The sequence below is a fragment of the Camelina sativa genome, chromosome 15 (assembly GCF_030686135.1).
Source record: "Camelina sativa cultivar CO46 ecotype springtype chromosome 15, ASM3068613v1".
In the NCBI taxonomy this organism is placed as follows: Eukaryota; Viridiplantae; Streptophyta; class Magnoliopsida; order Brassicales; family Brassicaceae; genus Camelina; species Camelina sativa.
This window is the reverse complement of record NC_141894.1, coordinates 19,772,051-19,784,700: the sequence shown is the minus strand read 5'-3', so window position 1 is coordinate 19,784,700 and position 12,650 is coordinate 19,772,051. Positions and strand designations below refer to the sequence as shown.

Here is a 12,650-nt window from a genome sequence, read left to right as displayed (position 1 = left end):
AAGTCAAGCTCAAAGACTTTAAACAAGCTTACTTGGGAGGAAGTCCCAAAGGTATCACTGTAAATATTTTTTAGGATCCTTGTGTTTTTGATTTTTGTTTTTAGTTTTCTGGTGTTCAGGAATCTACAGAAGAGAGTATGGGCAACAAAAAAAAGAAGTGAAAGTATAAGTCAAAAGAAGGCGCTGCGACGCGACCTAGAGAGTTCAACCACCACCGTGCATTCTCAACCATCGTCGACTCGAGCAAGGTTCAACCGACGGCGTGGAATCAGACTCGACCCATCCTGAGAGGTTCATCACTCTGCACTCGTTCGAGCCACGCCTCCGCTGTCACGCTCGAGCCAATCTCACTCCGCACACGCTCCAACTACCACGCTCGAGCCACTCAAGCCAACACCCGATAGAGCCCCTCTCTCGAGCCACACACGAAGTCTCTATCAAGCCAACTCGTCAGAGAACACTCTCTCCGGTTCCCTCCCCAGCACGTCAATCTTCATATGTGTCATGGGAGCGTCAGCCTTCACCTGCTCCTTCAAGCCACTCGTCACATGAGTCAAGGGAGAGAAGGAGACAAGGTTTGCGTGGTTCCAGAGCCTCCTCAAGTCGTCGGTCAGTGCGTTGTTATGCAGCTCGAGATGAGCATGAGGTTGAGGTTGAGCAGCGAGATGAAGCTCAGGGTGATTATCAGGGCATGCCCGGGGTTGAGCAGCAGATCAAACATCAAGGTGATTATCAGCCTACCGAGGTGGTTGTGTTGGTATCGGACCATGGTGAGTCTAGAGTCGATGACATGCAGTGTGACGAGCAGCCGAACATGTATCAGAAGACGCAAGCGGTTGAGCAGCACGTCGACCAACCAGCTGAGGTCACTCCTACAGATCCGGAACAAGGTGAAGGACAAAGTCAATATAACGCTCCTCCTTGGGCGAGCACCGACTCCTTCTTCTACTACTGAGGTACTCCTACCTTCCCTTGTATATACCATTTCATTCCTGCATTGTTTCTGTTGTGATTCTTAAATCATCCTACAAATTTTTCTTACACAGGAGACTGTGTAACTTAAGTTTGGGGGAGGGTTTGAGATGATGTATCTGATGTTGTGTTTTGTGATTCTTATTTCAATTTCTTGCATCATATCATGTTTGAGTTTGCATCCATCTATTTGCATTAAAAAAAAATCAAAAACTTTTACAAAAACAGAGTGTTCATGTAATTTGCACTTGCATATTAGGATTGAGTCTAGTATTATTCATATAGGGTTGTTGCATTTAGCATAGGGGTTGATGATGATTGTAACCTTGTTAGCATGTTGAATTCAATAGGATAGGATCAAGACCCTTGTTATTAGTTCTTTGATGCATGTTGATTGAACTTGAAAATGTAAGATTGAAACATGTTTTGAATTGATATAATTCCCTATCTACCTGAACCTAATCCTGACTTGCAATTATCCTGTTATGCATTGAAGTCGAACTCATGGATACCATATACATACTTGGATTATCTTTCTCATTTTTACCACCCTTGTCAATCCAAGTAGCTGATTCCCATTTTTGGAACAGTTCCCGCACCCTTAAGCAACCGTTTTTTCAAGCCAATTGTATTCTTGAGTGTCAGACCTTTTTCGAGTTGAGCTTGTTAGAAAGTGTTAGGTTCTAACCGACAAGAGTAGGATCATGTGTAGTTCTAGTTCGCGCTATCCGGACTAGTAGGACTAGATGAGAACTCGGTTTTGGGTATTGGGTATGAATTTGTGCAGAAAAGTAAAGGGTAGAAAGTCTTAAGGAGGGGGATGTGTTTTCTAAGTTTACAAGTCTAGTAAAGGATTTGGGTTGAGCAAAGTAAAAAGAGTAATTGGTTCTGGGCATGAAATAAAAAGATTAGACAAAGAAAAGAAAGTAAAAATGCTTAAGATGTCTAGAGTCCTTAGAAGAAAAGAAAATGAACCATAGTGGTAATAAAGATTTCCCAATCCGCTAGAATGAAAAGAAGTGAACTCCTCCTAAGACTAAGTGCAAAAGGTTTGAGATGATGTTTCTGACGAAAGGTAGAGATAGGACCAACTTCTGCGTCAGAATGTTAGGGCTGAGTTTCCTTGTGGACCTTTGGGTAGACAAGGGACTGCTCTTGTATGTATCAGTTGGTTTCAACCTTTAGCCTTCTTTTAAGCTCAACTCCTTTTTGTGGGAGAACCTTATTCTGTATTGATAAAACCACTTGAGAAGAAGACCATCTTCGTCTTTGACCTTTCACCCTAGCCAAATGAGTTCGATGACGTTGCTTAGCTTGATTCACGGTTCTCTGTTAATGAATGTTAAAGGAAATGATTGATAGGATTGCATGTGTAGATTAAAGATCAGAATCATTTCAACAAAGTTTTTAAATAAAGTCCCTTCACCATGCATCATAGAACTAAGAACAAGACCCTGATTCTAATTACTCTATTCAGCATGTTTTTAGGTTCTGAGACCCCATCTTCACACCTCTCTTCCATACTTTGTTCTTGATCGTTTGCTTGAGGGCAAGCAAAGACTAAGTTTGGGGGAGTTGATATGTCTATATTTTGTCTCTCCCTAGCATATATTTATCATGCATTTAGCTAGGATAACTCACTGTTTTTTTCTAGTCCTTTCTATACACTTTGCATTTCTAGGTAGTTTAGTTCTTGCATCATCCTTGCATACATTGTGCAATTCGGAGTATTTCAGGTATCTAGGATACGTTGGGAACGCATCACTCGACCCATCTGCTGCACAACACTCTCGGAACCATCTCTCGAGCCAATCTCACAACCCCGATCGAGCCCCTCTCTTGAGCCAGTCTCATCCGCTCGATCGAGCCACCCCGTTCGAGCCGTTCCACTCGAGTGGGATTTAGCTTTCGATGTATTCATCAAAGTTGTAAAGAATTGAGTCATCAAGAGTTATCATCGTTTTAGTGGATGTGTATACACCCAGCTCGAGCCAAAACCACTCTGGATCGAGCCAACACCACTCTGGTTCGAGCCAACACCCCTCCACTCCACCCAGTCGACCTCGCTCGAGCCAGCCTCACCACGCATCACTCGACCTCACTCGAGCCATCTGGGTCGAGCCACTGGACACACACCGACTCATTCACACAAGTCAGGAAGACGTTCTGTCTTACACGCTTCAAGAGATTCCCAAACCGACTCTTCACCTTGTCGTTTTAAGTTTTAGGGATTTACATGTTTTTACTATAAATACATTTTGTTAAGTCTTGGCTGAAGACATCTTTGATCTCGTTTTTTTTTTTTTTTTTTCCTTAAGGTTTACCCTAGCCACCGAAAACGTTCTCAGACTTTGTAATCTAGATAGTTTTGATCTTATTGAGTTTTTGCATTGGATTTCTTATACAAAGTTGTTCATCTTATTTTTATCTATCTTATTATGCTTGATTAAATGTTTTCTGAGTTTGTATTGTTGATGATGATTTCTAGATCCGAGTAGTGTGGTAGTTCTTGAGGATGGGATAGATTAGGTGGAAGATCTTAGTATGTAGGGTGTTTAAGCTTGGATTCATTTGATTCCCTTCTGGACTAGAGTTAGAAATACTTGTTTCTCTCTGATCAATTGGAACTATGTCGTAGACATTTCCACATCCAAAAGGTGTTTGATGAAATGTCTGACCAACTAGTGCCAGAGACTTACGTTCCTAGCCTAAGAGATTAGTTGTCTAGGATGTTTGTTGACGTGAATGAACTTGTTTTTCATGCCATGCTTGATCATGTTTCTCTAGCGAGAGCTAGGTTTGGAAGTGGTTGAGTTTGAGTAGCTTCTGTCAAGAGATTGGATTAGCTAAGAAGTGATGTTCATTGTTTAGAGATAGTTTGCTTGTGGCATGTTAAACACCCTGCAGACTAGGATACTCCACCGACATCAATTACCCCCATCCTTAGGACTTATATCTTTTTGATTGATATTGCATTCCTGAGACCGTTTTTCATCTTGCTATTTAGTTCTTGTTTAGACTCGATTTCGTTTTTACTCATGTTTACTTCTTTTCATACATTTTCGTTTCTAGTTTTGTAACTCATTTCTGTTTTGTATTCTGATCACTCTAGGATTGTTAGACATAAAACCACTCTCTGAACTGGCTTGACTTGTGATTTCTTGATTGCATCTTGATTGCTAGCAACATCCCATTTGGATTGACACCTTAAGTACTACAACTGCATAAGGTTAATTGAACCTACTAGGAGATACAAAAATCCTAGTATCAACAGGGGAGTGAAACCACAGTTAACCAAATTTGTATCTGCTGGAGCATATTATTCTGAGAAAGAAACACCTAGAGGTGTCTCTAATGAGTCCTTGAGCTGTTATTTTTGTGGAAAAAATTGTGCACTACAAACGATATTGCTACAAATTTTGGGAAAAGGTGTGTACCTTAAAGCGTCAAGGAAGATTCTTATGGAATGGAGTTAGAAGACAAGTTTGGATGAAGAAAGCTGATCTATATCAATCAGGATCAATGATGACTTCTGGATCAGGATTTATGTGCAATATGGCCATGATTACTGAAGAACAAGAAGACTCAGAGCCTTGGTTCTTTGATAGCGGGTGCTCAAGACATATGACTGGAACCAAGAGTTATCTACAAAATATTAAGAAATTGAAAGGAGGTACAATAACGTTTGGAGATGGAAGTCATGGTTTCATATAAGACAAAGGTACAACACGTGATACAGAGCTTCCACAACTTGTGAATGTCTATCTAGTTCAAGGATTGTGTGCTAATCTGATAAGTATCAGTCAACTCTGTGACGAAGGATTGTCAGGTTTATTCACAAAAGTGGATTGCAAAGCATTGGATGAATCAGGTAATGTCAAGTTATATGGTGTAAGATCAGGGAACAATTGTTACATGTGGGACAAAAATTCAATCAAATGTTACAGTGCTCAAGTAAGTATAGATTTCTGGCATCAACGACATGGTCATATGAATACAAGAAACCTTACTACTCTTGTGAATAAAGAGATAATTCGAGGAGTATCCAAGCTTAAAGGAGAAGACAATATGGTGTGTGGACCTTGTAATCACGGAAAACAAGTCAAAATTCAACACAAAAAGGTTCCAAACGTCCAGTCAAAGTCAATTCTGGATCTGATTCACATGGATTTGATGGGACCAATGCAGGTTGAAAGCTTAGTAGGGAAGAAATATGTGTTTGTGCTAGTTGATGATTATTCCAGATACACTTGGGTTCGATTTATCCGTGAGAAGTCAGATACTGTAGACAGTTTCAAGATTTTAGCTTTACAATTACTTAATGAACGAGGTGGAATCAATAAAATATGAAGTGATCATGGTGGAGAATTTCAAAATGAGGCTATGAAGGAATTTTGTGAACAACATGGGATTGCACATCAATTCTCAGCACCAAGAACTCCACAACATAACAAAGTGGTAGAAAGAAAGAATAGAACTCTTCAGGAAATGGTGAGAGCAATGATTCATGGAAACCAGGTTCCTTAGAAATTTTGGGCCGAAGCTTTGAACACTGCATGCTATATAGTTAACAGAGTCTATGTACGAAGAGATTCGACAAAGACACCTTATGAGTTGTCGTAAGGTAAAACACCAAATCTGAGCTACTTTCATGTCTTTGGGTGCAAATGCTATATTTTAAATAACAAGGATTATCTTGGTAAATTCGATTCCAGAAGTGATGAAGGCATGTTTCTGGGTTATGCTGAGAGTTAGTACAACATTTAGAGTATACAACAGACGTACATGTCTTATTATGGAATCAGTTAATGTGGTTTTTGATGATTAGTCTGTAGCTGTACGAGATGATGATGATTCAGACAGCAATTCAGAACAAGTAAGTATCACTAAAGCACACAATGAAGTTTCTGAATTGGACATCCCTGTTACAAAACCAGAAGAAGTACAACAAGTTCATAAGAATCACTCTGCATCTGATGTCATTGGAGATTTGAATGAGAAAATGAAGACTAGAGGAGTTCATATTGATTTTAAGAAGATGACAAGTCACTTCACAACTCTAGAAACAATTTTCTATGAGTGTTTTGTGCCGATGATCGAACCAATGAATCATGTAGAAGCTATTCAAGATGATTTTTGGATTATAGCCATGGAAGAAGAACTGGAACAGTTTGAGCGTAATGATGTTTGGGAACTGGTTCATAGACAAATAGATGTGAATATCATTGGTACTAAATGGATTTTCAAAAACAAGATTGATGAGAGTGGTGTTGTGGTTCGTAATTAAGCAAGATTGGTTGCACAAGGGTATACGCAGATCGAAGGAGTGGATTTCGAAGAAAATTTTGTACCAGTAGCAAGGCTTCAGTCAATTAGACTATTTCTAGGAATGGTTTGCATTTTGAACTTCAAGATATTCCAGATGGATGTCAAGAGTGCTTTCTTGAATGGGTTTTTACAAGAAGAGGTGTATGTTGAACAACCCAAAGGTTTTGAAGATCCATTAGGCCTGATTATGTATATAAATTAAAGAAAGTTCTTTATGGATTGAAGCAAGCTCCAAGAGCTTAGTATGAAAGACTGACTAGTTTTCTTATGGAACAGAACTATAACAGAGGAAGTGTGGACAAGACTTTGTTTATTTTAGAACAAGATGATAATATCATGATGGTTCAAATTTATGTTGATGACATTATCTTTGGAAGTACTTCAAAGGAGTTGGTGGATAGGTTTGTGAGTAGTATGACACAAGAATTTGAGGTGAGCCTGGTTGGAGAGTTGAAGTATTTTCTTGGGTTGCAGATTACACAGTCAGATCAAAAGGAATTTTTATCTCACAAAGTACCTATGCTAGACAACTTCTTAAGAAGTTTCAGATGGATAAATGCAAAGAAGCAATGACACCTATGAGTATTTCGCTGAAACTATCAAAAGATGTTGATGGTAAGGATGTAGATGTCAAGCAATATAGTGGAATGATTGGGAGTTTGCTATATCTTACTGCAAGCAGGCCAGATTTGAGTTTCACTGTGGGCATGTGTGCAAGGTATCAGTCAAAACCGAAACAGTCTCATCTTGAGGCAGTCAAGCGAATTATCAAGTATGTTAAAGGCACTGTTGATTTTGGAATTTGGTACTCTAAAGGTTCAAACAAAGGCTTGGTTGGATATTGTGATGCAGATTATGCAGGGAGTGTAACAGATCGAAAAAGCACAAGTGGAGGGTGTTTCTTTCTAGGAAATAATCTAATAGCCTGGCTAAGTAAGAAACAAAATTCAGTGTCTTTGTCTACAGCTGAATAAAAATAGATAGCAATGGGGAGTTGTTGTACACAATTATTATGGATGAAGCAGATGTCAGCGGACTATGGTATGGACTCATGAATTTTGCAAGTGTATTGTGATAACAAGAGTGCAATAGATATCTCTAAAAATCCAGTTCAACACTCAAAAACCAAACACATTGATGGAAGACAGTATTTCATAAGAGAATTTGTTGAGAGAAAAGAAGTTTTAATTGAGCATGTTGACATTGAAGAACACTTAGCTGACTTATTTACAAAAGCCCTAGATTTCAATCGGTTTTCAACCTTGAGGAATTCGATTGGTGTTTGTGAGATGTGATTATCTCACACAAAGGGTCAAAAGCTGGTACAAAAGGAGGTTTGTGTTGTGAATCTGGTACAGCTTAATTTTATTTTGGAGGTTTTTGGTTTATTAGTTATGGTTGTAGATTAGAGAAAACCGGGGTTGATATTTGGGATATTAAAAAGATTTTCTCAAGATTTAAGAAACTATTGAGATTTTTGAAGTTTCCAAAAGTTAAAAAAAAAAATTATTTTGTTGAGATTTGAAAATAAAATAAGGGAAGTCAAGAGGCGACTTCATTTGTGTCGAAGAATTTTGTGCAAAACCCTAAAAAAAAAGAGAAGAACGAATCGAAGATGGTAAGGGCGACTCGAAGTGGATTGGTGCGTAGAGGAAGAAAGTCGGAGATGTCTCGAGGTGATGGTATGGCAAATCGACCTCAGCTAGTTGATGAAGCAAGTGATGCTGAAGAGGTTCAACCCTGAATTGTGCCTTATGGAGGATCTGGTAGTGATGATGATTCCTCTAAGGTTGAACCAGTGGAGAAGCAAGCGGATCAAGTAATGGGTGAATCCCAAGAAGAAAATTCTATCGACGATGGGATAGAATTTATTGGCAAAGGAAAAGGGAAGGATATAGCTTCGAAGTCTGATGAAGAGATCGGGTTTGAGGAGATCTCTGTACAAGAGCAGATTGAGCGACAAACAGAGAAGCAGAGGAGCAAGAAACAAAGAGCGGTTGCGTCTGGTAACAAGAAGAAGTCTGCTTCTAAGTCAAAACGACCAAGATCCACAGAACCAAGTGCTAGAAATGTTCGAGCATAATCTGGTTTTCAGTCTGATGTGTTTGTCTCCAAGGCAGAAAAATTGAGGTACTCTCAGTTCTTTTCTAGGCACTTTACAGCTGAACGACAATTGGATATGTCTCATTCTGATGAATTTGGTTTCATTAGTAAGATTGTGTCTTTAGGACTTCAAGCTACAGTTCACGATCCCTCTGTTTATGTCAAAGAGGTTATTTGTGAATTTTATGCAAATTTGCCAAATGAAAAAGCAAGGAATGGTGTTCAAGTGTTTGTGAGGGGACATTGGTATGAATTTTCTCCTAGGGCAATTAATCAAGCATTTAGCCTTGCACCTTTGACTAAAGCTGAGAAGAAAACTGATGCAGCAATAGATAAGCTGAGTAAGGATGAACTTGCAGAGGTTCTGAGTGGCAGAGACATGTCGGCTTGGACTAGCTTAAAAGTTAGGGATCTACCTGGAGAAAGTGCAGCTCTGTTGATGTTGGCAGCATACAATTGGGTTCCCTCGGTTCACGGGAATCATCCTTCAGTCAAGCGAGCTCAAGTAGTATACAAGATTGTTAAGGGCATCCGGTTTGATCGTGGGCAATTGATTTATGATCAGATTATGGACATGAGTTGGAATGATGCTACTCGCTATGTGATCTTCCCAAGAATGATTTTTGAAACTCTTAGGTTTTAAGAAGGTCTGCTTGAATGGTCAGATGAAGAGGAAGAATTGTATGCTGATTATTATACTAAGGATGTCAGAACAGGGTATGCCTATGGTGTTAAGCATAATCTGATTCCTGAGAATGAAGAATCGACGCCAATTCCTCTAGTTAGCAGGCAAACAGATGAGGGATCCTTTTCTACATCTAAGGTAATTCAGTTGGGTAGCATTCGTATGCCACACATTGGTCAAGAAAATGCTAAGATCTCGTATGAAGCATTGGTCGATACTGCACAAGCTCTACAAAGACTTACAGATATGGTACACATGCTCATTCAGAATCATCCGCTGTCCAAGATGCTTTAGATGTTTTTAACTGTTGTGTTCTCAAGCAGGGGGAGAAGGAGCTGGTCTGAGATTCTGGGGGAGCTGGTCTGAGATTCTGGGGGAGCTATTGAAGTTGTTTTGTTTTCAATAAACTTTTGACAATCGTATTTGATTCTTTGTGTTTGAATGATTCTGGTTCAAGGTTCTTGTTTTGGATGGGATTATCTTTTACGACTTTGTGTCTGATTTGAAGTTATTTGACTTAGACCATCTCCATTGTATTTCTCTATTTTTTTCTCTAAAATAGAGTAACTCAAAAATAGAGCACTGTTTTCCTCCAATGTATTACTCTATTTTTACCTCTATAATAGAGTTAGTGTAAAAAAATAGAGGTGAGAATAGAGTTGCTCTATATATAGAGCAATCCTATTATTTTCTCTATTTTAGAGTAAAATATAGAGTAGGGTTGGAGCAAATGTTGCTCTATAATAAAGATTTGACTCTAAAATAGAGAGGGGTTGGAGATGCCCTTAAGTCTTAAAATCTTTGAGGATGTTTGTAAAAAAAAAAAAAACAAGATACTGATGCTTAAGAAGCACAAAGTTAAAAAGGAGGAGATTGAAGATGCAGCATTTGAACAAGAGGATGAACTACTTTAGAAGGACAAAGCACTGGTACAAGAACAAAGTATCAAGATATCTATTTCGGCGATTAACAAAGAAGGATCCAGAAGCTGGAAGTCTTACAAAGGATTAGAAGGCACTAGAAGCTTCTAGAAGGTCAAAGAGCTTAATGCTTACAATAGGAATGTAAACATGAAAAAGAGGAAAATTTCCTAAACCATAAAGAAAAGGGAAATTGTCCAATTCCTATTAGAATTAGAATAGGTAGTTTGTTTATTGTATGACATAGGCCTACTTCTATAAATAGGGTGCGAAGGCTGATTGTAAGCTTTAGCACAAACAAGAGAGAGTTAACCTAGCTACTAAGTTTTAGTCTTTAAGAAAGAAAAGAGCTAAGAACTTAGAGAGAGCTTGAGGTTTCTTTAGAGAGTTTTGAGAGATTAGAAAATTGTTTAGAACAAACTTGTAAACAGATTTTCTATCAATCAAAAGAGAATTTAAAGAAATCTTTATTTCCTTGTTCAGATCATTAGTTCTCACACTTTCAGTGTCTTCATCTCCAAATATATACTAGTATTTTTGCAGCAGTTTTTGCTCACAAATACTTTTTGGAAAGTTTTTACATTTAATGCATTGACTTTAATATTAGTTACGAAAAATTTTAAAATTAATTATAGGTAAGATTTTTAAAAATAAGGAAATCTTTCTACCTCATTCAAACATAAATATGTGATTCCCTTTTATTTTTATTTGAATTTATATTTAAATTATCTTGAATTATTCTATAATGTATTTAGTTAATAAAAATTGTGATTTTTTACTGCATATGATATGATACAAATTTTTAAAAACGGACATATATTACTCAATAGATGAATAAAAAAATACGGGTACAATATCCCACATCGCCCAAAAAAATACGGGGGATCTTCGGCTCTATGGGATTCGATGTTAGTGGCTCAGGGAGTCTCGTGGGGAAAAGTTATATGGGCTTAGGGTGAGGGAGCTTCGATTTCGTGGGATTTCCCATCTGTTCCTGATGAGATCTGTGTTATCGGCCGACTGGATTTGCGGTTTCCATTTGCGGGATTTTGGGTTGTCACGAATCTCGGATTGATCTTGTGGTTCCATGTGATCTTTTGCTATCATGGATATGATTCTCTTATTGATAAGTCATGGGATTTTCTTTCCTTGTTGTTGGTGGTTTGATGGCAAGAGAATATTCAGATATTTAGAGCCCCGGGGAGTTTTGGTATGTAATCGGATATGGTCTCAGATTTTTCTCGGGTTGGTGGTCTTGAGCTGTGGGAGTTTATTTAGCTGGGTTCGAGGATTCCTTTTTCACGATATTACTCTACATCCTTTCAGTTCGTGGTATATTTGTTGGTACCATTCTGCCGGAGTGCTGCTTTTGGTCTCTCAGCGTTTGCTTTTGTACTCGCGTCTTTGGATTATCATGGCTCAGTTGGCGCTTAACAGAGGCAAGGCTGCATTGGTTCGTACGGAGGTTGTCAAGATCTCTGGTTCTATCTTGGCTTAGCGGATAGAACAATTCTCCCTTACCCTAATTGGAAGGTTGATGAATCCTGCGGTTCAGAGGATGGAGTCACTTATTGCCAATCTGCCTAAGATTTGGAAGTTGGAAGACAGAGTTATGGGGGCGGACTTGAGTCAGGGAACTTTCCAGTTTAATTTTGAAGAAGAGGCGGATCTCCAGGGAGTCTTACTCAATGGCCCTTACCACTTCGATGGATGGATGATCTCGTTGGTTCGATGGGAACCCATAGTGGCTGACTCATATCCATCAGCCATCAGTTTGGGAGTTGGCAACGCTGGAGGCTATATGGAGGATGGTTGGGAAGATCAAGGATCTCGATGAGGAAACAGGAAGCATTTGCGTTATGGTGAATGGCTTCAATCCTCTGCTTTTCAACTTGGTGGTCCCTTTTGATACAGGTGGCGAGGTGGTGGTCACCATTGAGTATGAGAAGTTGACTGGGTATTGTAAACATTGCTTTAGATTAACCATGATGTTTTAGTCTGCCCTGATTTGAAGAATGGTCCTGATGGTCGAGGGAGTGTGGTCCATGCAGATAAGAGAGGGGTACAGAGGTCGCAGAATATGGTTAATCAGGGTCATGCTAAACATGATGGTGGGTGGGAGAAGCCAAAGAAACATGTCAAACGGGCCTTAGACTTTCAATCTGAGCAATCTAATGAGAGGAGGCAACCTCAGTTTCAGAGTGGTGAGTTCTCTTCTTCGGGCTCTTCTCTTCATATGAGGAATCAAGGGAAAGTTTGGGGTCAGAAGATGAGGTATCATGGTAGCAGATCAGGGAATAATACGGGGTATGATCTTTCTGATTCGTAGTTGCTTGGAGGGGTCACGTTGGATCCTCTTATGGGATTACCGCAAAATAGGAAAGGTATTAGGCCGGTGTGGCCTAAACCGATGTACAAGGTTAAGCAGGCTTCTGGTGAGAAACATGCCCAACGCTTGGTACACGGTGATGCTTCGCTTATGGGGTCGGGGATAATTCAATGGAGGTTTCGTTGGAGAATTGTTCAGGTGGAGGGGATGAGGACCTTGAGGATCCGGGTTTTAATGAGAGTACTGATGACTTGTTAGAGGATGGGGAGTTTGGTGAGGCTGATAAGGAGGAGGACTCACGACAAGAGTCGGA

General features: G+C 39.3%; 1 protein-coding gene across 1 annotated transcript; it reads left to right on the top strand.

The window, feature by feature from the left end:
- The first annotated feature begins 548 nt into the window (after nucleotides 1–548).
- Nucleotides 549–7,274, top strand: LOC104748602 (uncharacterized). The gene is made up of 8 exons (XM_087487229.1): nucleotides 549–725; nucleotides 4,402–4,645; nucleotides 4,742–5,043; nucleotides 5,161–5,256; nucleotides 5,801–6,247; nucleotides 6,290–6,489; nucleotides 6,588–6,676; nucleotides 6,775–7,274. Exons 1-8 carry the CDS (start codon nucleotides 549–551, stop codon nucleotides 7,272–7,274), a joined length of 2,055 nt encoding a protein of 684 aa, XP_087343355.1.
- Nucleotides 7,275–12,650: the final 5,376 nt, after the last annotated feature.